Source organism: Eumetopias jubatus, unplaced genomic scaffold, assembly GCF_037043125.1.
Source record: "Eumetopias jubatus isolate StellerSeaLion01/CBP00866 unplaced genomic scaffold, mEumJub1_p1.0 scaffold_13, whole genome shotgun sequence".
Classification (NCBI taxonomy): Eukaryota; Metazoa; Chordata; class Mammalia; order Carnivora; family Otariidae; genus Eumetopias; species Eumetopias jubatus.
This window is the reverse complement of record NW_028274819.1, coordinates 57,917,623-57,943,473: the sequence shown is the minus strand read 5'-3', so window position 1 is coordinate 57,943,473 and position 25,851 is coordinate 57,917,623. Positions and strand designations below refer to the sequence as shown.

Sequence of the window (25,851 nt, the reverse complement as noted above, 5' to 3'; positions counted from 1 at the left end):
TTACCGACTGAGCCCCCCAGGCGCCCTAATGATGTAGTTTTTGAATGTTGGTGAGGTCTGGTGCCAAATGCCAAGAATTTTTTTTTTTTAAGATTTTTATTTATGAGAGAGAGACAGAGACAGAGCGAGCACGAGCAGGGGGAGGGGCAGAGGGAGAGACATAAGCTTTTCTAACTGAGCTAGCCAGGTGCCCCAAGAGCTTTAATAATCTGTCCCTAAATCACTTTGCCATTACCACCATGTGTTCTTTGCACAACCATATTAGATTATCTGTTCCCCAGAAAAGCTCTGCACTTTTATCATATATGGATTTGAACATATTGTTCCCTACTTTAGGTACATAAATATAATAATTAAATACATCAAATATTACTGAATGCCTACGTGGCTAGGCACTTTACGTTTTACCCATCATTTAAAACCATCTAAATTGTTACTTCCTCAGTGAAGCCTTAAATAAGCAAGCAGGAAATCACCTAGACTGTGACAGAGTTAGGTGCTTACTCCCCTGCCAATACCACTTTGTTGATTTTCTGGTTTTTTCTTCACTAGTCTTTCTAGTTGTCAAGGATGATGTCTTAATGCCAATTCCAAAGGCATACCATATACGTATCTTGTACATAGTAGGCGCTCTGAATATAATTGTGTACGATAGGGTCAATTTACAGCTAGACTGGGAAAACTCTATCTTCATCTCTGAGGACATCTGGGTATCTGGCTCTTGGACAAGATAAGGTCAATTAGATTTATGATGTGCTGTTTAAAGTCCAAAACCCCCAGGTGACCTGTAAACCAGTTTGTTTACTGACAGGTTTTCACCTGATAGAACTGGTTAGCCAGCCTGGCTTGACTACATGACCAGAGCAACACAAAAATACCCCACTATGAACTGCCTTGAGCTCTCCACAACCCAAGATTTATTACACAGATCTTGGTGGTTCAATCCAGGGATGAAATGGACCTGTATATAAATTAGGATTCCAGACAGTTTCCCCTTGATGTCCCCCACATTCTTAATGCTTGCACTCTCTCTTTCTCTTGCTACACCATATCCCTTAACTTTAAAGAAAAGCCTTAGGTGAATATGCTCTATGGAGACTCATGAGTCCTTTCAAATACCCAAACTTGTGAGATCTTTGCAATACTATTTTCTGTACACTTTCATGAATGTAAAAATAAGCCATATGGTTCAGCTCATATCCTTGTCAATCTTAACAAAAATTTCTGTATTTTATACTCCTATATAGTCTATAAATACTTTCACATACACTAACATTAAATTCCCAAAGTAACCCTGTTAAGAAGTAGACTAGAGAAACCCAGACTCAAATGATTAAATGACTTCTCCACTTTTGCTCAACCAGTAAGGGGCAGAAATGGACTCAAGCCCAAGGTATAGATAGGTCTATCAATTAAACTAGGCTGCTTCCCAAGTCTGCAGCAATTACATGCCTATGCTATTATTTGAGGGCTTAAGGTAATATCTCTACATCTTGATGAGACTTATTGAAATAAGTTCCAAAGGCATCTGTATCCATCTATCTAGTAAAGAGGTTAATAATAATACATAATGTTGGTATCAAGAGGTTGAACCTATTCATTCCTTCACTCCACAATTATATGAGCACCAATTATGAGGCTTAGACACCGTGTTAGGTAGAGCTTAGTTGTAGCAAAAAATGAGACTTTTAAAACAGAAAAATGAATACTTTTTCAGTTCATGGATGAAAAGGAAGTTTAAATTTCAGTACATAATCTGATATTCTAAATTCTTAAGAAAGCCATTACCCAACATTTTATATGGTACTTTAGAGTGCATAAGGTCATTACTTTGTTTAACTTAATCCTCAAAACCAACCTAAGTATTTTTAATCAAATCTGACAGCTAAGAAAGTGAAATCAAAATTAAGCAATTTGTCCTAATATATACAAGATCACACAGCTTGAACAAGGTAAAGTCGGGATTCAAATGCAAGGGTACTAATAATCTGTTTTCTTTCCATTTTTATAAACTATTTCGTATTCTTATGTTGATTTGGATTGAAATGTCCTATTACATTTTTTTAAAAATCCACAAGATGAGGGGCACCTGGGTGGCTCAGTTGGTTGAGCATCTGCCTTCAGCTCAGGTCATGGTCCCAGGGTCCTGGGTTTGAGCCCCACATCGGGCTCCCTACTTAGCAGTCTGCTTCTCCCTCTCCCTCTGCCCCTCCCCTCACCATGCCCTCTCTCCCACTCTCTCTCAAATAAATAAATAAAATCTTAAAAAAAAAATCCACAAAATGAGGGGCCCCTGGGTGGTGCAGTTAGTTAAGCATCCGACCCTTGGCTTTGGCTCAGGTCGTGATCTCGGGGTCGTGAGATGGGAGCCCCAAGTTGGGCTCTAAGCTCAGTGAGGAGTCTGCTAAGGTTTCTCTTTCCCTCTCCCTCTGCCCCTCACTGCACTCATTCTCTCTCTGAAGTGGATGAATGAATCTTAAAAAAAAAATCCACAAAATGAAAAAAATTAAGTAAAACATTTTATCATAATTATGAATAGTTTACAATTTAAAGTAAAATAATTTAAATGTCTTAGTGATTTTATCTCTTTCTAATTGATGGTTATAAATATGTTTCTTATATATTTATTGAATTATATATCTTTAACCTGGGAATTTTAGTTTTCTGGAAAATGAAATAAAAATAATTCATTTCTTTTAGTCAGCTTCCAAATCAATATGAATAATGAAAACAAATCATTGAGATATGTATCTTCTAAATATGAAAAGCTATCTGAGCTGTGGAATTGTTTTTGAAAATGTATAATTAGTTGTTAATGTTTAGCAGTATCTCATTCTTTAACAGTGTAAGCAACTAAATACTTGCTCCAATAGAACACATTAAGTAAAATAAAAGTTTATGAATTTATTTCATTTAAAGTCTTAAACAGTGCTTAATTTAAATCAAATTCCTAAGCAGTAGAGAAAAAATTAAAGACTATAAAAGGCAAGTTTTTTGGGGCACCTGGGCGGCTCAGTCATTAGGTGTCTGCCTTCGGCTTGGGTCATGATCCCAGGGTCCTGTGATCAAGCCCCTCATCAGGCTCCCTGCTCAGCGGGAAGCCTGCTTCTCCCTCCCCCAATCCCCCTGCTTGTGTTCCCTCTCTTGCTGTGTCTCTCTCTGTCAAATAAATAAATAAAATCTTTAAAAAAAAAGACAAGTTTTTTAATTTTTTGAATTCCCAAATCTCTCAAATGCATTGTTCTAGGGATGCCTGGCTGGCTCAGTCAGTTAAGCGTCAAACTCTTGATTTCAGCTCAGGTCATGATCTCAGGGTTGTTAGATCAAGCCCCTCATCACACTGGGTGTGAGGCCTGCCTAAGATTCTCTCTCTCCCTCTCCCTCACCACACCCCCAAAAGAACTGTTCTAGTGCTAGTTCTACCCAAATAACTTTGGGTCAATTTCCACTGGAACAAGACTTTTTTTCAGAGTATTCATTGCCTAAGTGTCAGCTTTATTTATTTATTTATTTATTTATTTATTTATTTATTTATTTGACAGAGAGAGACACAGCAAGAGAGGGAACACAAACGGGGGAAGTGGGAGAAGCAGGCTTCCCACCGAGTAGGGAGCCCGAAGCAGGGCTCGATCCCAGGACGCTGGGCTCATAACCTGAGCTAAAGGCAGACGCTTAACAACTGAGCCACCCAGGCGCCCCTGAGTGTCAACTTTTAAAGGTCTAAAAAAAAAAACTGCTTTAAAGAAAACCAGAGAAAATGAGATAGGTCAGCCAAGACAAGTGTCCCATGTAGCAAACAAAGGTTTCTCTGTGATCCAACTAAAACAGCAATGCTCTTACAACCACACATACACATAACTGGAATATTTCCATGGTCTTTTCCATTAACCTTTAATCTAAATACTGACTTTATTTTAAAGTTGATTTTTATTTTAAAAAAGAATGAGAATGAAATAGTGAAAAAATCACACAAATTAGATAATAAAAGAAAAAGAATAAAGCAGAAGAGTACTAATATCTCTTTGAGTTTATATACCTGGAACTAAACTAGTGACATTATTTACATAATCTTTCTAATATAAAATATCACCTTGTGAGCTGGGTCTTATCATTCTTAGTTTACATATCAGTAAATTGAGCCACAGCAAGATTAAGGAATTTTTCCAGTGTCATATAGCTCCCAAGTGGGAATATCTAGATTCAATCTCATGTCATTTCTCTTTAACAAGCTGTGTTCCTACCACCACAACATGCAAAAAGAAAAAGCAAAAGGAAAGAAAGAATAAGGGAGACACAATCGTAAGTGTTGGTCTCTCCTAATAAATCTTAAGAGCCAAGCAAGCCATGTAATTCTGGCAACTATACTAGACTCATCTGAAGGTCTATAGAATTTATTCATTTGTGATCCATATGACTAAAGAAATGATACTGTCTTTTTTTTTGTATTCTCATCCTGTTTATTCAACACAATCCCTTCACTCTACACAACAAAATACAAAAACAACAGGGCATAAAATGCTACAAGTTACAAAACTCAAAACAACAAATTTATAGTACTGACTGTACAATAAAAGCCAAGAGAAGCAATGTACATGTTGCCCAGGTAACCTGCAAGACCACCCTGAGCAGCAGCTGCAGCAGGGGGCGGTCCGTGACGACCCTGCCGAGCCGGCTCTCGTTACTCTCACCAATTTCAGAGGAAGGGAGACATGGGGTGTGCGTGCGCGCGCGAGTACACGTAGAAACAGAACCATTTCCCGGAACTAACATGGGCCGTTTGACCGCAGGTGTGGGAAGAGGACCCGATCAGGGGAGCAGGGCCAGGCGAGCAGGAATGGCAGCTGCACCCAGGTGCACCCTTTCCTGAGGGACCCTGCAGACCATGAAGCGAGGGCAGGACTGGCACCCCCAACCGGCCCCCAGTCATTTGTGGAAATGAAGCAGGTACCCCGCCCCCAGGCTGGGGCCACACTACCACCTGGAGCCCTGCTTTGTCCCTGCTGGCTTTGCCACTGGATGGACTCCCTTAGGAACTGGAAATGTGTGAGCTTTATAGCCAGAAAACTGGAGGGCATGCTTACAGGCACAACCCCAAACCATGAATACTTCTCTGGAACTCTGTCTTCAGAGGAAACGTCTCAGTTGCTGTCTTCGAAGCCTGCCCTGAGTGAGGAATTTCTTTCCGAACAACCCTCCTTTGGCTAGAGAAGTGACAAAGCTGAAGTGGATGGGATCGAAGTCACAGAGCACAGAGCTCCGGGGACCCTGCTTATCAGGAGGAGTTGGGAGCTGGAGCAGCTCCTGTGGCGGCGGCAGCCAGGGGAGTGAGACCGCCGGCACACGGGTGACCTGCGCCTCAGAGAGCGTGACCTTCTTCTCATTCATGGGGGCGACCGACGCCACATGGGAGGTGGCGGCAGCATCCTCCTCGGAGGGCTGAATCGCCTGGGGGGCGGCCGAGGCCAAGGGGCCAGCACAGCGGTGGCAGTGATCTCCTGGCCATCGATTTGTCTTCCATCCATGTGCTTCAGTGCCTTCTCGGCTTCGTCTGGGTTCTCAAACTCCACGTATGCATAGCCTTAGCCAGATTTGGGTGCATCGTTTCTACAGGCATGTCAATCATTTTAATTTTCCCATAGATGGAGAGTATTCCCATGATGTGGTCCTTGGTCACATTCCTGGTGAGCCTCCCGATGTGGACTTTGGTGGGCTTAGGGGAAGGACTCCGCCTTTTCCTTTCCTTTTCATCTCTTTTGGGTGGTGGATTTGGAGCAGGAGTGCCTCCTGTTACCATGCCTGCGCCTAGAAGGACTCGGTGAGCCAGAGGAGCTGCTGGAGCTTGAACTGGTGGGATGTGCTGGAGCTTCCCGAGCGGCCAGACGCTGAAGAAGAGCTTGAGCCGCTGCTGGAGCCCGAGCTGGAGGTAGAGCCGAACCGGGACCTGATGCTGCTGCTACCACTGGAAGCGCTGCGCCTCTGCCGAGTTTCATCCCTGCCACGATCCTTCTCACTTGACTCCTTGGTGGCCCCTTGATCTTTAGAACGATCCTTGGACTTCTCATCAGAGCGGTCCTTGCGTTTGGTAGGAGAAGGAGCCATCTTCCCGCCGCCGCAACCCCCTCCGGCTCTCCTCAGCCGCTGAGGCCAGCGCTGCCAGAAAGGATACTGTCTTAAGACAATTCTTTCACTGCTGAAACAAATCATTTATCTTTTCTGCTAGTCACCTTTTCACATTTTAAGTTTATACCTCATGTAGCACATAACCGATGGGGGAAAAAAAATCCATCAAACAACATTGCAAAGTACTATACATGTAGTAGGTATTTAGTAAATATTTGTTGAATACTTTATATATTCACAATGCCCTGGAATCAGTTAAGTACTTGAATAGTTGATAATGTGATCAGCCTTCAGTGACACCAGACTTCAAAAGTTTTGGTTTTAGGGGGAGTGGCTGGCTCAGTTGGAAGAGCATGCGACTCTTGATTTTGGGATAGTGAGTTTGAGCCTCACGTTGGGTGTGGAGATTATTTAAATAAATAAACTTAAAAAAAAGTTCTGGTTTTATAGTTCAGTCTGGAAAAAGGTTCTGCTTTATCATGATCAAGACATACTACTGGTTATCTGAGTTGATTCATCATTTCTCTAGTATCTCCACTAGTAATGGCTTCAAAATGACAACCAGGCAAAAAATAAACCTTTTTTATTCTATAGATTATAATGGGCTGAATATGCCAAGCGATTTCTCACTGGTTTAACTAACATTTACTGAGAACTTAATCTATATTAGATACTGTGCTAAGTTCTATGGATACTGAGTTAAAGCTAAAGTTTTTTAACTTGTGGCATTATCAATATAGTGGAGAATATAGACATACACATAAATAATTAAAATACTATGTGAAACATATACACATCATTCATTCTATAAATATTTGTTGAAAGCCTCATGTAGTAAACACTGTAACAAGCTCTGGGATACAGCAATGAACAAGATCCTAGGGCCCCACCCTTCACTGACGTTACAACCTAACATGGCCTCAAAGACTTCCCAAGTCTACAGAAAAATGAAATCATCGTCAAAAATCATAAGAACACCTAAAGAAACACGCAGCCATAAAGGAAGAACAGAAAAACAAGCAACAGAAACAAAGATGAAAGATACTGAAATTAATGGATACAAGGTATTAAATATGTTTGATATGTTTAAGGAAATAAAAGAAAGCAACAAAAAATAACCAAAAAAAAATTATCACAAATTGTCAGGTAGATTTGTAAAAGAAAACCTTTAGAAATGAAAAATATAACAATTAAAAATGCTAAAGAGAAAAAATGAATGTGAAAGAAAAAATAATAAAAGGCTAAATTAACCAAGAGATGAGAGAAATAAAGCAGGACATTCCAGATCAGAAAGAATAATGTATGCAAACACAGGGAACTATGAGGTTGCATTCTGTGTTCAAGAAAATAAAAGCTGAATTATACTGCTGAAATATAAAGTGCAAGTGTTTAGAAAGGCAAGAGATTACATCAGAAAAGTCATCAAGGGCCAGTTTGTGAAAGTCTTTACCCATTATACTTCGCAACTCTATATTCCATATGTGCCAATACTGATTATCTGAAGTTCTTATCTTATATATCTGTAAGTATACATTTTTATGTGTATATATAGTTAATAGTATTTCTAGTTTTGAAATGTATAAATTGTTAGCTAAAATAAATAGCTATTGAGCAATATGGCAGACACCCCAAAAATCCTCACATTACAAATACCTAGACATGCTGGATAAAGTTTAATAATATATTTTTCAATGCACAGTTCAACTCCTCAAAGACTAAAGATAATTCCCAGAGGGAAAAATTGAGAAGAACCTGAAAATCAATATGGAGGCTGGGTTATGACTGTCCTACAGAGAGAAAGAGGTAGGGCAGTGAATTGCCTGTCTCGTTATCATAGCAAGTAGAGTTTCAAATGCTCACACAGGAATAGGAGATAAGGCACTGGACCATGGAAGGATAGGAAATGGATCTGAGATCATCTATATGAAATGCTTGAGGGACTACCTACTCAGTAGTTAAATGAAATAGAAAAGTAACCACCCAATAGCACAGAATAACAGTAAGAAAGTTGTTCCACAGTGATCTAGTTTAAGGGAAAAAACAAATAAAACAATAAAAACAATTACCTCGTTTTGGAAGTATAAACACAAGGTTTGTGACAAGCATATTCTAAAGTGGCCACCAGGGGGTGCTGGGGTGGCTCAGTCAGTTGACCAGTGACTTGATTTCAGCTCAGGTCTTGGCTTAGGTCTCCATCTGAGGGTGCCATGGGATCTAGCAGAGCATCCACTCTGCGCTCAGCCAGAGTCAGCTTGTCCCTCTCCTTCCCCTTCACCCTCTGCCCCTCACCCTGCTTGTGTACACGCTCTCTCCCTCTAAAATAAATAAATAAAATATTTTAAAAAAATAGGGGTGCCTGGGTGACAATCAGTTGGGTGTCCAACTCTTGGTTTCAGCTCAGGTTGTGATCTTGGGGGCATGGAATCCAGCCCCCCACGGGGCTCCAAGTTCAGTGTGGAATCTGCTTGAGACTCTCTGTCTCTGCACTTCCCCACCACTTCCCTCTCACCCTCTCTCTCTCTCTCCCTCTTAAATAAATAAAGTGGCCACCAGGATCCTCACCCCCTAGTATCCAAGCCCTTGTGTAACTCCCTCCCCCTTTGTATGTAGGCAGAACTGGTGACTTGCTTCAAACCAACAGAATACAGCAAGATGACAAGATACATATAATTATGTGCATGTGATATTATATGAGATTGTAGCACCCATCTTGCTGGAGTCTCTCACTCCCTTGCTGGTGTTAAAAAAGCAAGCTACCACACATTGTCGGGTTGCCTATTTTGGGGGACTCATGCAGCAAGGAACCCAGGGCAGACTCCAGGAGCTAAGAGTAGCCTCCATCCAAAAGCCAGCAAGAAACTGAAGCCTCAATCCTACAACCACTGGGAACCAAATTCTGCTAGTAAAGTCTTCCCTCATCAAGCTTCAGATGTGACCACAGCCCCAGCCAACACCTTGATTACAGCCTTGAGAGACTCTAAGCAAATGACCCAGCTAAGCCAGGCCCACACTCCTAACCCATAGAAAATGTGAGATTATAAATGTGTGTTACTTTAAGCCACTACGTATGTGGAAATTTGTAATGCAGCAAAGACTAATACAAGGTGGAACTACATACTGAATAACGTGCACTCGCTCTCTCTCTCACTCTATCTCCGGCAAATAAATAAATAACATGTAAGTTAGGAGGAGCATACACAGAGTTAAAGTAGCTTCTTTCAATTACTTAAGAAATAAGTTCAGATTTTAAGTATGTATTCAAAAAATATTTAAATGAACACCATAAGAAAAGAATTAGAACAAACCAGTAGCTTCCAAATCAGCAGAGGGGAGAAGGGAATAAAAAAACTTATCACTGCCAAAAGACGGCAAAAAATATACATGCAGAATAAAAAGCATTATAAAAAAGGGTGGAGGGGCACCTGGGTGGCTCAGTCGTTAAGCGTCTTTCAGCTCAGGTCATGGTCCCAGGGTCCTGGGATCGAGCCCCACATCAGGCTCTCCGCTCAGCGGGAAGCCTGCTTCTGCCTCTCCCACTCCCCCTGCTTGTGTTCCCTCTCTCACTGTGTCTCTCTCTGTCAAATAAATAAATAAATAAATCTTTTTAAAAAGGTGGAAATATGGGGTGCCTGGGTGGCTCAGTTGGTTGGGTGTCTGCCTTCAGCTCAAGTCATGATCCCAGAGTCCTGGGATAGAGCCCCGCATCAGGCTCCCTGCTGAGCGGGGAGCCTGCTTCTCCCTCTCCCTTTGCCTGCTGCTCCCCTTGCTTGTGCTCTCTCTCTCTGTCAAATAAATAAATAAAATCCTAAAAATAAAAAGGGTGGAAATAAAAATGTATCAGTAATCACAGAAAGACAGAAAATGAGACTGAATTTTAAAAATAAGAGAATTGGCTATCTCCTATTTACAAGATAAACACCTTAAACCTAAGGACACATAACAGTTGACAGTAAAAATCTGGGGAAAAAATTTGCCAGGTAAAAGAAACAAAATAGATTTTAAAGCATAAATTCAACATACAATTTAAATTTCAGGTAATTTTTAGAATTAGTGCCATTGTTTTTGTCCAATCTCGTGAAGAAGCAAACCATTTATTGATGGTATACATGGCTTTGTACTAGTCTCATAGCTGGTGGAGCAATTTTATGAAGATACCTACACAGCATGCTTACCAAATAAATAATGAAGACTTCTAACAGAGGGCAATAATAAGAAAGATAGGCTGTATACAGACAGGATTAAAAGTAACGAACATTACACGTCCACCCAAGATAGAGTAACAAGGACCATATTTACTCTTCTACCTGAAATCAATGAAGCAACAAAGGTGCACAAGAAAACTTTTTGGGATGATGAGTATATTCAAATCTTGGTTGTGGTGATGGGTTCACGGGAGTACATCTGTCAAAATTCAGCAAATCATACAATGTAAATATGTATAGTTTTTTTGCACTGCAAAGGAAACCATCAACAAAATGAAAAGGCAGCCTAATAATGAAATAAGATATTTGCAAAAGACATATCTTTTTTTTTTAAGATTTTATTTATTTGACGGTGAGAGACACAGCGAGAGAGGGAACACAAGCAGGGGGAGTAGGAGAGGGAGAAGCAGGCTTCCCGCTGAGCGATGTGAGGCTCGATCCCAGGACCCTGGGATCATGACCTGAGCCGAAGGCAGATGCTTAACGACTGAGCCACCCAGGCGCCCCTGCAAAAGATATATCTGATAAGGGGTTAATATCCAAAATACATTTAAAAACTCATACAACTCAACACCCCAAAACCCCCAAACAATCCAATTAAAAATGGGCAAAAGACCCGAACAGACATTTCTCCAAAGAAGACATACAGATGGCCAAAAGATGCATAAAAAGATGCTCAACATCACTAACCATCAGAGAAATACAAATCAAAACCACAATGAGATTATCAGCTCACACCAGTCAGAGAGGCTAATATCAGAAAGACAAATAACAAATGTTGGTGAGGATGTAGAGAAAAGGGAACCCTCGCTGTACTCTCGGTAGGAATGTAAATTGGTGCAGCCACTACGGAAAACAGTATGTTAGTTCCTGCAAAAATTAAAAATAGAAATGCCATAAAATCCAGTAATTCTACTTCTGGGTATAAAAAGAAAATGAAAAAACTTATTTTTTTTTAAGATTTTATTTACTTATTTGCCAGAGATAGAGCGAGAGAGAGCGAGAGAGAGAGCAAGCGCACAAGAAGGGGGGAGCGGCAGGCAGAAGGAGAAGCAGGCTCCCGGCTGAACAAGAAGCCCGATGCAGGATTTGATCCCAGGATTCTGGGATCATGACCTGAGCCAACGGCAGACACTTAACCAACTGAGCCACATAGGCGTCCCACGAAAAAACTATTTAAAAAAGATATATGCACCCCTCTGCTTATTGCAGCATTTACAATAGTCAAGATAATGGAAGCAACCCAAGTATCCATTGAGGGATGAATGGATAAACAGATGTGGTATACACACACGTACACACACACAGACAATGAATAAATAAACTTAGCCATAAACAAGAATGAAATCTTGCCATTTTTGACACCATGGATAGACCTAGAGGGAGGGTATTATGCTAAGTGGAATAAGTCAGACAAAGACAAATACCATATGATTTCACTTATATGGAGAACCTAAAAAACAAACAAAACAGATAGAAACAGACTCATAAATACTGAGAACAAACTGGTAGTTGCCAGAGGGAAAGGGAATGGGGGAATGGATGAAATAGTTGAATAAGATTAAGAGGTACAAACTTCCAGTTTTCAAATAAATAAATCATGGGGATGAGAAAAGTACAGCCTAGAGAATTACACTTAAAATCCAACATTTAGGGGTGCCTGGGTGGCTCAGTCAGTTGCGGGTCTGACTCTTGGTTTCGGCTCAGGTTGAGATCAATCAGGGTCCTGAGATCAAGCCCTGTGACAGGCTCCACGCTCAGCCTAGAATCCGCCTGAGATTATCTCTCCTTCTCCCTCTGCCCCTCCTGCTCGTTTTCTCTCCCCCTCTCTCTCTCAAATAAATAAATCTTTTTTCAAAAATCCAAAATTTATATATATTTATGTATATGTCATGAAATACTTGTCAGATAAAAGAACTAGAACAAACCAGTAGCTTCCAAACCAGTAGAGGGGAAAAGGGGAAAAAAAAAAAAATCTATCACCGCCAAAAGAAGGCAAGAAATATAGATGTAGAATAAAAAGCATTAAAAAGGATGGAAATAAATATGTATCAGTAATCACAGTAAATCAGTAATCAGAGAAAGACAGAAAATGCAACTGAATCTTACTGTAATAACTTTGTATGGTGACAAATGGCAACTACACTTTTCATGATAAGCATTTCATAATATATATAAATGTAAAATCACTACATTGTACACATGAAACTAATATAATACTGCATGTCAACTATATACTTCAATTAAAAAAATCTTTCAAAGACAACAGATTTTTTTTAATGGGCAAAAAACACTTCACAAAAGAAGCTACGAATGTTCAAGAAACAATGAAAATGTGCTCAATATCTTTATTCATCAGGTAAATGATAATTAAAACCACAATGAGAGGGGCTCCTGGGTGGCTCAGTTGGTTAAGGCCCGCCTTCAGCTTGGGTCATGGTCTCAGGGTCCTGGGTTTGGGGCCCTCGATCAGGCTCCCTGCTCAACGGGGAGACTGCTTCTCTTCTCCCTCTGCCCCTCACTCTCCCTTTGCCCAATCCCCCTCCCCCGAGTGCGCTCTGTCTCTCTCTCTCAAATAAATGTGGGATAGAGCCCCACATCGGGCTCCCTGCTCTGTGGGAAGCCTGCTTCTCCCTCTACCAGTCCTTCTGCTTGTGTTGCCTCTCTTGCTATGTCTCTCTCTGTCAAATAAATAAAATCTTTAAAAAAGAATAAAATAAAAATGTTCATAGGTTTATTCATAATGGCCAAAAACTGGAAACAGTCCTGGTTTCCAGGAATAAGACAATGGATAAACAAACTATACTATATTCATACAGTGGAATACTCAGCAATAAAAAGAAACAAACTATTGGGGCACCTGGCTGGCTTGGCTGGTAGAGCATCTGACTCCTGGTCCTGGGACTGTGGGTTCGAGCCCCCCGTTGGGTGTGGAGATAACTTAAAAATAAAAAAATCTTTGGGGTGCCTGGGTGGCTCAGTCAGTTAAGCATCTGCCCTCAGCTCAGGTCATAATCCCAGGGTCCTGGGAACGAGCCCTGCATTGGGTTCCCTGATCAACAAGGAGCCTGCCTCTCCCTCTCCCATTCCCCCTGCTTGTGTTCTTTCACTCTCTTTGTCAAATAAAATAAATAAAATCTTAAAAAGAATTCAAAATTAAAAAATAAAATAAATCTTTAAAAGATTTGTTTAAATTTTAAAAATTAAAAAGGAACAAACTACTGATACAACAGCATGGTTAAATCTCATTTCTCAAAAGCATAAATCTTTTTTTTTTTTTTTGGTTTTTACTCAATTCTTACACAAGCATGAATCTTAAATGGATTAATAAAAATTTTAAATCTTTTCAATTTTAACTTTTAATACAGTAAATACCAAAAGATTTAACTCACAAAGCTCTTCAGGGTCCTCAATAATTTTCAAATGTATAAAGGAGGACATGAGACCAAAAAACGTGAGAACTTCTGATCTACTAAAAGTTGAATATGAGCATGCCCTACAATCTAACCATTACACTATTCAACAGATACACAAACTCTTAATTTGTGTACTAGAATATGTACAAGAGGGTTATAACGTTTCTAATAGCAAAAACCTGAAAACAACATCCAATAACTGAAGAACGGATAAATCAATATATTCATACAGCAGAATTCTAAACAGGAAAAATAAATGAACTATATCTAAACCCATCAACAGAGATAATTCTTGGGAATATGGATGATACATATTTGGCCACAATGAGTGAAAAAAGCAAGCTGAAGAATAAACACACACAGTACAATTCCACTTAAATAAAATATAAAACAAGCAAACCTAAACAGTGTATTTTTAGAAATGCACAGGGTAAAAAGCTAGGAAATGATAAACACTAAATTAAGGATAGTGGTTATCTCTGGAGAAAAAAGAAGACGATGGGATGAGGGAAAGGCACAGAGGAGGCTAAAAGTTTAATGAATGCTCTTAACCACAGAACAGTCCTCCTTTATCAACGTCATAATTCTCTTCAATTGCCAAGCTTTAAGTTGGACGTTTTTTTAAAAGATTTTATTTGACAGAGAGAGAGCGCATGCACGCTCGATGACATATAAGTGAGGGGAGGGGCAGAGGGAGAGGGAGAAGCAGACTCCCTGCTGAGCAGGGAGCCCAAGACACAAGATGCGGGGCACAATCCCAGGACCCTGGGATCATGAGCTGAGCCGAAGGCACACACTTAAGTAACTGAGCCACCCAGGCACCCCTAAATTGGACATTTCTAGAGTAGTGAAAGAACAGAGAACATCCATCTGATTGGCAAAACTAACTAAATGAACTCCAGTGATCAAATGGATTTCAGACAACAAAACCAGACTGTCCTCCTGTATGCTTTAAAAAGGGGGTGGGGATGGGTACCTGGGTGGCTCAGTTGGTTAAGCAACTGCCTTCGGCTCAGGTCGTGATCCTGGAGTCCCGGGATCGAGTCCCGCATCGGGCTCCCTGCTCGGCGGGGGGTCTGCTGCTCCCTCTGACCCTCTTCCCTCTCATGCTCTCTGTCTCTCATTCTCTCTCTCAAATGGATAAATAAAATCTTTAAGGTAAATAAATAAATAAATAAAATAAAAAGGGGGTGGGGTGGGGTGGGGTGGGGTGGGGAGGGGGGGGGGACGGATTGCTACCCAGCAGGTAAAATAGCCTCAAACCATATTTCATTTTGCGAAGACTACCTTACCTAGAATGTCTCCTTATCATTGTGCAGAAATAAATGAATTCCAGTCATAAAAGTTTTTACAGCAGTATCAAGATCTTAACATGCACAATTTTATTTTTTTTTTAAAGATTTTATTTATTTATTTGAGAGAGAGAGAATGAGAGATAGAGAGCACGAGAGGGAAGAGGGTCAGAGGGAGAAGCAGACTCCCCGCCGAGCAGGGAGCCCGATGCGGGACTCGATCCCCGGACTCCAGGATCATGACCCGAGCCGAAGGCAGTCGCCCAACCAACTGAGCCACCCAGGCGCCCAACATGCACAATTTTAGAGTTCTGTTTTGTTTTGAGTCCATTCAGTCTTTCTTCTTGCTGTTAAATGCAGCTTGCTCTGAAAAGTTAAAGAACTTTAAGATGGAGTCCACATCTATAATGAGTCAAAGATTTTTCCAGTCATGCAACTGAATTATTTCAACCTTAAAGTACTTATTGATTTTCATTGGGTAAAATGCCTCTTTTGAGTCTTATGAGTGCATTATAGGGATAAATAAAATGATGCTTATAAAAATTCTTTGAAATTTTCAGAGAGAGGGCCTATATTAAACTTTATTATTATTTTTATAGTTCTTTTTTTTTTAAGATTTTATTTATTTTTCATGAAAGAGAGAGAGAGAGAGAGAGGCAGAGAGAGAAGCAGGCTCCCAAGGAGCAGGGAGCCTGACGCGGGACTCGATCCCAGGACTCTGGGATCATGACCTGAGCCGAAGGCAGACGCTTAACCATCTGAGCCACCCAGGTGCCCAAAACTTTATTATTATTTTTAAAGTTTCATCCTCTAAGAATAAAATGTATGGTGTAATTTGGCATACTCTGAGTCTACACAACAGGAAATCAAAATTGCTCAAAACTCAACTTTAGACTATTTAGAGGGACTATTACTCTCTCCCTCTATTTCAGTTATTTATTGCTGAATAAAAACCACCTCCAAACTTCATGGCTTTAAAAAACAATTTATTATTATCTCTCATGGGAAGAACACAAACAATGAAAAGTGTACCAAAATATAAATGTAATACATAAACAGTCTGTTTTGCAAGAGTACAGTATACGCAAGGAAAGCAGGAATTATAGGGAGAAGGAGGAACACAGACTGAAGAGTTTAGAATACACTGGATCACACAATGAGTTAAAAAACTACGTTACTACCGGAAAGGCAAAAATTAAAGACACACCAAATGTTAGTGAGGGAATGGATGAAATGCTGTAAATGTAAAACACTACAACCACTTTGAGAAAAGGTCTGGCAGTTTCTAATAAAATTGAACACACAACTACCCTCTGACTCAGTTATTCCAATCCTGAGTATCTACCTATGAGAAATGAAAATATATATCCACAAGAAGACCTGTGCAAGAATGTTCATAGCAGCTTTATTTATGATTGCCAAAGCCTGAAAAAGCCAGGTGTTCAGCAATAGGAAAACTGATAAACTATGGTATATTGATATAATGGAATACTACTCAGCAATAAAAAGGAACTACCAAAACATGCGACAACATTGATGAAATCTCAAAAACCACATGCTGAGTGAAAGAAATCTTATACCAAACAGTAAAGACTGTATGATTCCACTTACATTCAGTTTTAGAACAGACGCATCTAATCTACGGTGGGGAGAAAAAAATCAGAACAGTGGCCACCCTAGAGAGAAAGGGAAGGTGGAGGTGAGGATTAACAGGGAAGGGGCATGAGGAACTTTCTTGATAGTAAAGTTCCATATTCTACTAGAGGTTTTGGTTACACAAATGTATGCATTTCTCAAAATACTGCGATTATACCATAAGATCTGTGCATAACATCAAATATAAATTTTACATCCAAAAAACCCCACAAAGAATTGATCTTTAAGGGCGCCTCAGTGGCTCAGTCAGTTAAGCATCTGCCTTTAGCTCAGGTCATGATCGCAGAGTCCTAGGATCGAGTCCGCATCACGCTCCCTGCTCAGCGGGGAGTCTGCTTCTCCCTCTCCCTCTGTCCCTCCCTCCTGGTCGTGCTCTCTCTCTCTTTCTCAAATAAATAAATAAAATCTTCAAAAAAAAGAACTGAACTTTGATGATATGCATGTTGAAGGATTTAGGGGAAAATGTACAGATGTCTGCAATTTACTTTGAAATGTATCAAAAAATAAAATTAATTGATAGAAGAATGGATAAATGGACAGACATGCAATAAAACAAGCAGAGGGGCGCCTGGGTGGCTCAGTCGGTTAAACAGCTGCCTTTGGCTCAGGTCATGATCCCAGGGTCCTGCTTCTCCCTCTCCCTCTGCCTGCCACTCTCCCTGCTTGTGCTCTCTCTGTCAAATAAATAAATAAGACCTTTAAGAAAAAAAGTGTAAAACAAGCATAATAAAATGTTAAAATAGAATCTAGGCAATAGGTGAACAGATATCCACTGCAAAATTCTTGCTGTTGTGAAAATATTCATTAAAAAAAAAAAAGAAGGGGATTTCATGCCATGTTAGAATTTGGCCTTTATCCTTCAGTTAATAGAAAGTCCTCGAAGGGAGGGGTACCTGGATGACTCCGTATGTTAAGCGTCTGACTCCTAATTTTGGCTCAGGTCACAATCTCAGGATTGTGAGATCAAGCCCGGCGCCGGGCTCCGCACTCAGTCAAGAGTCTGCTTGTCTCTCTCCCTCTGCTCCTTCCCCCTCTTGCACACGTGCGTGCTCTCTCTCTCTCAAATGACTAATCTTTAAAAAAAAAAGTGCTCCAAGGGAAACAGAAGTACCTGACTCTGTAAGGAGTAATCACTAAGGCTTGAAGAGGTATCCACTGAGAGAATGTAGCTACAAATGACAAGGGAACATCATGTGCAAAAGCAATCTCACTGAAAACATCTAAAAATTCTGGTATATTCTCAATATATTCAAACAAATGAAAGAAAGAATGAAAGGGAGGGAAGGAAAGAATGAAAGGGAGAAAAAGAAAAGAGAGGAAAGGTCCGTTAAAGTGAGGAGTCAAGTAAGTCAAGGGGGAAACCTCCCCCAAAAAAGTTTAACCTTCCCCCCACCCTCCCCAAACTCAGTGTTTGCTCTTAAGGCCTTTCAACTGACTGGATGAGGCCCACCCACATCACTGACAGTAATCTTTACTTAAAGTCAACTGATTGTAGATGTTGACCACATTTATAAAATACCTTCACAGAAACACCTAGATTAGTATTTGATTAAATTAATGGATACAACAGCCTAGCCAAGTTCACACATAAAACTAACCATCACAGATGAGGAGGCCACAACTATAACACAGCATGATTTACTTTTTAGACTTATTTTGACTAGATTTCAATTCAACTAGTATTTATTGAGCACCTTGTATTTGCCAAGCACTTCACCTCACTGTGCACTTTCACGTGTATCTTGCCATTTAATTCTCATAACCCTCTTGCATATCATTATTCTAATGTTATAGAAAATAAACTGATACAAAGAATGATTAAGTGATTTGCCCAAAGTCACAACATTCAACTGAGCAAAGTTCAAATAGAAATCTTGATCCTGGCTCCAAGTCATTATACCATGAACTTTCCCTACAGTAAATATGTAGGACTTTTGTGTCACTATTAACTGCTTCTGGGCGCCTGGGTGGCTTAGTTGGTTAAGCGACTGCCTTCGGCTCAGGTCATGATCCCAGGCTCCTGAGATCGAGTCATCGGGCTCCCTGCTCAGCAGGGAGTCTGCTTCTCCCTCTGACCCTACCCCCTCTCATGCTTTCTCTATCTCATTCTCTCTCTCAAATAAATAAATAAAATATTTAAAAAAAAAGTTTTAACTGCTTCTGCTGTCTCTTTTGGGCTGTATCATTTTGCTGGGTCCTAAAATGTTTCTCCATGCCTCTACTTCTTTCAAAATGCTCTTCTGCACTACCTAAAACTCTCCAGGTCAGGTTTTTTTCCCCACTAATGGGGAAACAGTTGGCAAAGGGACAGGGTAAACCCAAAATCAAAGGAACAACTTAAAAATTTAACCTGAGATAATAATGCACTGGGCAAGACTTTCATTTTTTTAAAGATATTATTTATTTGTCAGAAAGAGAGAAAGAGAGGCAGGCAGAGGGAGAAGCAGGCTCCCCGTTGAGCAAGGAGCCCAATGTAGGACTAGATCCCAGGACCCTGTGATCATGACCCAAGCCGAAGGCAGACATTTAACCGACTGTGCCACCCAAGCACCCCAAGACTTTCATTCAAATATTCACTATTCTATGTATTCTGCTTAGTAAAGTTCCCCAAATTACCATCTGAGGTATTCGTTCTTCTTATTTACCCATATACCAATTACTGTTCCATTAAAAAAAAAAATCTATCATTTCTTCCAACATGTGCTACCAAATGACAATTCTTCCTAGTTAATATCTTGGACAACACGGGTAAAAACTAAGTCAAGATGAGACTTCAAAATGCTCTTTGCCTTCAAGTATTACTAAGCTCTAATGACTAACTATAGACCTAAGTGTGAAAAGTGGCTTGAGGGGTGCCTCAGTGGTGCAGTCAGTTAAGCATCCAACTCTGAATGTCGGCTCAGGTCGTGATCTCCAGGTTGTGAGATCAAATCCAGCATCAGGCTCTGCACTCAGTGGAGAGTTTGCCTGAGATTCTCTCTGTCCCTCTCCCTCTGCCCCTCACTCTCTAAAAAATAAATAAGTAAATAAAATCCTTAAAAAAAAAATCAAGGCAAAAACTGTTGGTGATTATTCACTGCACTCTGTTATTCAGTTCATGTACAGACAGCCAAGTGTGTAGCTGAGTTGCCTCCTTGTCTCCTGGTGATGAACGTATGTGACATTTTACAAAAATGAATAAGCAAAATAGGGAAAGAGCCAACAATGATGAAAGTGTATCAAAGAAACAAAAAGTGATAATATTGGAAGTGAAATTCCAATCAAACATAAACAAAGTTATCAAAGAAATAGCAGATAATGACAATGTTGATTGCTGCCATTCAAGGGACTCTAGATATACAGCCAGAGGAACTTAGCAAAGGCAAACTTATCAACATAAATGAAAAAAGTGGTTGTGAGAAAAGGATGAGGATGGACCGGAAGAAGTAACAACAGCAAAAAAAACTCTGCATTAGAAGAACTCTCAGAGATATTTCACAATATTGAAAGTGCAAAGAGTAAAATGTTGAAACTGAACCAAACTTAGAAAGGAGTATGACAATTCATGAAGGCATAGAAAAATTACTCATTCCATATCATATGTTATATGACAAGAAAGCCAACACTGTTCAAACTACTCTTGATTAGTTCTTTTACAAAGAAATAACACATTTTAATTCTCAATGTTTTTAATGTTTTAAATTACACTGTACTAAATAACAGTTTCGCTATTTTTTCATTTCTCTATATATGTTTATAACCAACAATAAGAGGGTTTATGGTGTTTGACAAAGAAATTTGAAGGTCACAGAACAATTGTAACTTTTCCCACTGATTAGTAAGACTACCTTGCCAGGTTTTAACTTGCATGGTCCCTACCATAAAGAGTGAGGACTGTCTGTACCTATAACTTCTGCCACACCAAGGAACATATTATTTCACAATTATAATTAAGAGGAAAAAACTCTACGTTTTCCCCTGTCCTTACAATCTGATCAAACAAAAAAGGAATTTGGAAAAAAAAAAAAAAAGAAGAATTTGAACTGATCTTGGGTGATATTAAAAAGGCAGCTTTTCAGGTATTTCAGTGACTCAGAACTGCTTCCACATCTGAACGTGCAATTCCAGAAACTCATCTTTTTATTGTTCAAAATATACACAGCCTAGTGCTAAAAGATAGGATTCTTGAATAATTATTCAATCTGTCCTTGTGATAGTGTACTATTTCACCTGTCCTCATACCTTGCATGCAGGGACAAAACAATGAAAGTGTGACAGAATATGGCATATAGTAGCTTTAGAATCAGACCTCAACCTGAATACTATCTCTACACCACATTTTGCAGTCTTAGGTAAAAAAATCAAAGAGGGGCACCTGGGTGGCTCAGTCAGTTGAGCGACAGACTCTTGATTGCTTGATATCGGCTCAGGTCAGGATCTCAGGGTCTGAGACTGAACACCCCCATTCCAAGCTCAACAGGGAGTCTGCTTAAGATTCTCTCTCTCGGGCGCCTGGGTGGCTCAGTTGGTTAAGTGACTGCCTTCGGCTCAGGTCATGATCCTGGAGTCCCGGGATCGAGTCCCACATCGGGCTCCCTGCTCAGCAGGGTGTCTGCTTCTCCCTCTGACCCTCTTCCCTCTCGTGCTCTCTATCTTTCATTCTCTCTCTCTCTCGAATAAATAAAAATAAAATCTTTAAAAAAAAAAGATTCTCTCTCCCTCCCCCTCTGCCCCTCCCCCCATCCCCACATGCAAGTGAGCGATCACTTGATCTGTCTCTTTCGCTCTCTCTCTCTAAAATAATAAATCTTTAAAAGGAAAAAAAAGAAAGAAGATAGATGAAGTGCTTAGCAAACAGTGTGGTACACAGTAAGCACTTAGATATGGCTTTTATCTCCATTATTATCTTTAATAGTTCTATCATTAATGTAAATATAAGAATGATAAAACTACATTTTTTTAAAAAGATTTTTTATTTACTTATTTATTTGACAGAGAGAGAGAGACAGCGTGAGAGGGAACACAAGCAGGGGGAGTAGGAGAGGGAAAAGCAGGCTTCCCGCGGAGCAAAGAGCCTGATGAGGGGCTCAATCCTGGGCTTGATCCCAGGACCCTGAGATCATGACCTGAGCCGAAGGCAGATGCTTAACGACTGAGCCACCCAGGCGCCCCCTAAACACACCATTATTAACCAGCATATTTTTCGAAGATCAAGTTCTCTTACTCCAAAATATGACAGATACCCACTGCCTCCTGGATAAGAAGACTTGAACTCAACTTCCTCCCAATAATTTTCTCCCAAGGTACATGAGCAAAGGACAACCAACATTCACTTACCCTCTTCTTGCACCCCCTGATTCCTATGTCAAAACCCTCCCTGCAGTCTGCTCAGTTTCCTCCTCTAAGGACGGTAAGACCAAAAGCCATTTCCCATTTCTCAGAGCTATCTGGAAGAACAGTAGTATCTTGCACTCTCATAGCTCACATGACTTAACTGTCAGTTTTCTCTTGATTCTAATCCTTGGTTCTAAACTAAGAGCCATTATTACCTATATCCACCCATAAATATGCAAAGGACCTAAAGGCCAACTAAAGCCAACCCCTTTTTTTAATAAACAATTCTCCATAAAAAAATTCATGTGAGTTAGCTGAGCAACATGTTTCAAAACTTTCAGTGACCTCTAGCTCTCCTCAATCCATCCTATGATTCTTTGGTTTAAAAGCTCCCTTATGTTGAAGCAAAATCTCTCCACTTACAGTTAGTTTCCACCCATATACTCTAATTCCACATTCTAGAGAAATACAGAAAGTTTAACTGCTCTATATGACTGACAGCCCAGCCAAAATTTGAAGACCCCTGAGTTTCTCTTTTCCACGTTATACACTTCCAATTCACAAAGCATGGTTTTAGGTCTCTTCCTCTCATGGACCTTCTCTGGACCACGTATGGGCTTGCCAACATGACCTAACAGCAAATTGGTATAGCGCTTCCTTGCCAACATTTGGGCTGCCAAGTAATTACACTACAAATGATCACTTTGCCCATATACTTCCATTACTATGTAAAAAATTATTACTCTAAACTAGTAGTTCTGGATAAGTGACTCTCAGGATAAATCATGGTTTAAAAGGAATGGTTTAAAGTCTTGAACACTACTAAGAGTTCGGTGTGTTGTTTTTTTTTTTTAATTTAGTCAATTACTGTGAAAACAATAAGGTAGGATCAGCTGGCATGAAACTCTTGCCTCCTTCTTACAAAGCCAAACAAATGCCTGGGGAAAGGACCCAACAATGGGTAGGTTAGCAAAGAAGAGTTGCTTCCTGTCCTGAGAAAGTGGATCCAATTAAAAGAAGAAATAGCCAGAAAAAAACCCCTCTGTACTTTGTCAGAAGCAGATAGGTACCCGAAGAAGGATCAAACATTGTGCTCTCAAAACTTAACCAAAGTAAACTGCATTAAAAAAAAAAAAAAAGTGGCAGATTTTTCCTGTGCTCCCCTAGCCTGATGGAATAAGATCTGGTGAAACACACACCCACCCACCCAGGGGGAAACTGGGGCCTGTCAGGGGCAGCACCTGGAGAAGGATGTTCCCCGAGTCCTCAGAAGGTGCAATCAGTGGAAGCAGTGCCCTGAGATGAACCCTAACCCTTAGGTAGTCGTAAAGGAGGCAGAGTGGCGCAGGGACTTGGTCCCTTGCGCTCTTGAGAGCCTGGCACCTTCCCTGGAGGTGACCGAAGAGGTCCGGCGAGAACAGACAAAGAGGAAGGGAAAGATCTGGGAGTTTTCAAGGTTGGGGTAAGACTAAGCTAGGACCTGTTCCTTTCTCCTGTGCCCTTAGGCCGAAGGTGGGGGCAGCGACAGTAGGAGCAGGTGTCCCGGGCCCTCATTCTAACGAGCAGAATCCTCCACTCTCCCAACCTCTCTTGGGCCGCCCCAGCCTGCCCCACTCCTCCCCTCCGACAGGAATTCCCATCCCACCCCTACCCTTCAGGCCTCCCCTCAGGTCCAGCGGGGGTTCCCCACTTCTCTCCCACTCCCCCAAACTCACCCCCCCCGCAAACCGTCCAGACCCCGGCACGCCTCACCCGACACACTGGATTCCCCCATCCGCTCCCCTCCTCAGCAGCCTCCCATTCCTGCCCCCAGGCCAGGGCTCCCCACTCCACCTCCCCGGCCAGGCCTGGTGCCTCCCCTGGCGGCCAGGTCCGCCCTTCGCCTTCCTCACGCGGCGTCTCCCCTCAGACCGGCGCCCTGCCTCCCTGCCTCCCGCCTCAGGCCCGGGCGCTGGCGCCCGCACTCACAGAACTCGGCGATGTACCAGGTCACCGCGTAGTTCTCCTCGCACCAGTCCAGCGTGGACGTCGTGGGACCCCAGTAGCCCTCGCGGTCCGCGGCCGGAGCCATAGTGCACGCTGCCGCCGCCGCCGCCCAGGCGCTCCTCCGCTTGCTGCGCTCGGCTCGGCAGGCTCCCAGGCCGGCTTTGGCCCTGCTCGCGCGCTCACCGCAAGCCCTCCCCGAGGGGCGGAGCCGGCGCCGTCAGCGGCAGTGCCCGGCGGGGAGACCCCGCCCACCGGCGCCGCCAGGCCGCCCGAGCCGTGCCGGCGCCCCGCCCATCCCGAGGGCGCTGGGGTTTCCCTCGGCCCCCTTCTTCCCAGGGAAGGGCTGTGATCTGGCCACTGGGGCGATGGTTCCCCGGGCTGCCTGTCCCGGTCAGACACACCGCTGGCTGTAGGTCTGGGGGTCCTGATAAGCCTGAGGCTGTTCTCTGTCTGGACGTGTCTGAGCCTCTATCTCTGTGTCTGTGTGCGTGGTTTGATATTTAACTAGGGCGGGGTGGGGTGAAGCCTTCGACAAGCTCTGGCTTGATAAAACCTGTGCAAAGATGCACTTCTGTGTCTTCTTTTGAGGGCAGGCCTCAAACGGAGCCCGGAAACAGAACTCTCCCAGCCCCGGGGAATTCTAGGAAATAGTGATTTTTCTGATAAAGGTATAGGTAAGTGTCTCCTGGGATCAAAGGGAAAGGGCAACAGCCCTGGAGGGAGAAAAAAAAAGGAGGGGAGTTGAAATCCTATAAAAGAATGCAGCCAAAGCACTAAAGCAGAGCTGCTTCAGTTTGGGCTTTCAATCCCAGAGGTTTCCACAGGCTACCTATAATTTTACTCTACTCTCCAGGCAACCAACAGCCTCCCCTACTTCCAGCCTCAAGACTAATACTACACTGCGCTGCCGGGAGGGATCTTTAGAGAAAACACAAACGCAACCGTTCCTGCCCCTGTGTAGTGTTCAACTACACGAACTCTTCCCTAGCTCAGAATGTGCTGGGGCCATTCCCATCCCAGCCTTTGTCCCTGCTGTTCAGCTGGGACTGCCTTCCTCTCTTCATTTGGCTAACTCCCACTGGCCCTTTAAAATCCAGCATCCTGGGAGCCTCGTGGCTCAGTCGGTTGAGCGGGTTGAGCATCTGCCTTCCGCTGGGGTCCTGATCCCAGAGTGCTCAGCGGGGAGTCTATTGCTATCTCTGCCCGCCGCTCCCCTGCTTATGCTCTCTCTCAAAAATAAATTAAATCTTTAAAAATAAAAAAATCCAGCTTCCTGAAGCACTTCCTAATTGTCACCCCCAAAAGCTCCCTTGCCTTTGTTCATACTCTCCAGTGATACAACCTGATAAGAAAGCTTGCTGTTCATTCTTTATGGTCAAGGCACCCAGGACTCCACCCGACCAGTTTGACATAAAGATTATAGTTAAGGATGATACAATTGCTATTTTCTAAAGGAACTCGTCGGGGCGCCTGGGTGGCTCAGTTGTTGGTCGTCTGCCTTCCGCTCGGGTCATGATCCCAGGATCCTGGGATCGAGTCCCACATCGGGCGCCCTGCTCAGCGGGAGGCCTGCTTCTCCCTCTCCCACTCCCCCTGCTTGTGTTCCCTTTCTAGCTGTGTCTTTCTCTGTCAAATAAATAAATAGAATCTTTAAAAAAAAATAATAAAGAAACTAGTCAGATAAGGTGCAATCACAGGTAAAAGAGAAAACAGGGGAGATGTGCCCACAGCGTCTGGGCAAAGTGACCCTAGCAGATGATAGATGCAAAATCTTTACTTTCAGGGTGCTGAACCTAGGAATAGAGGCAGTGTGTATTAATAGAAATAGCAGGATATCTGAAAATTTTCTTTCCAATAGCAGACACT

At 41.9% G+C, this 25,851-nt stretch overlaps 1 protein-coding gene and 1 pseudogene across 2 annotated transcripts in view; both read right to left on the bottom strand.

Annotated features, from left to right (window-relative positions):
* ACER3 (alkaline ceramidase 3) overlaps positions 1-24,154 on the bottom strand; it is a 161,240-nt gene extending 137,086 nt beyond the window's left edge. Inside the window, exon 1 of the mRNA XM_028115953.2 lies at positions 23,968-24,154. Coding sequence (XP_027971754.1) covers positions 23,968-24,070 — 103 coding nt within the window. The 5' untranslated portion in view covers positions 24,071-24,154. The remainder of the gene's footprint in view (positions 1-23,967) is intronic.
* Positions 4,466-24,057, bottom strand: LOC114218715 (uncharacterized; annotated as a pseudogene). The gene is made up of 2 exons (XR_015766598.1): positions 23,968-24,057; positions 4,466-6,150 (listed from the first exon to the last, which is right to left on the bottom strand). The product of XR_015766598.1 is annotated as an uncharacterized LOC114218715 (transcript).
* Positions 24,155-25,851: the final 1,697 nt, after the last annotated feature.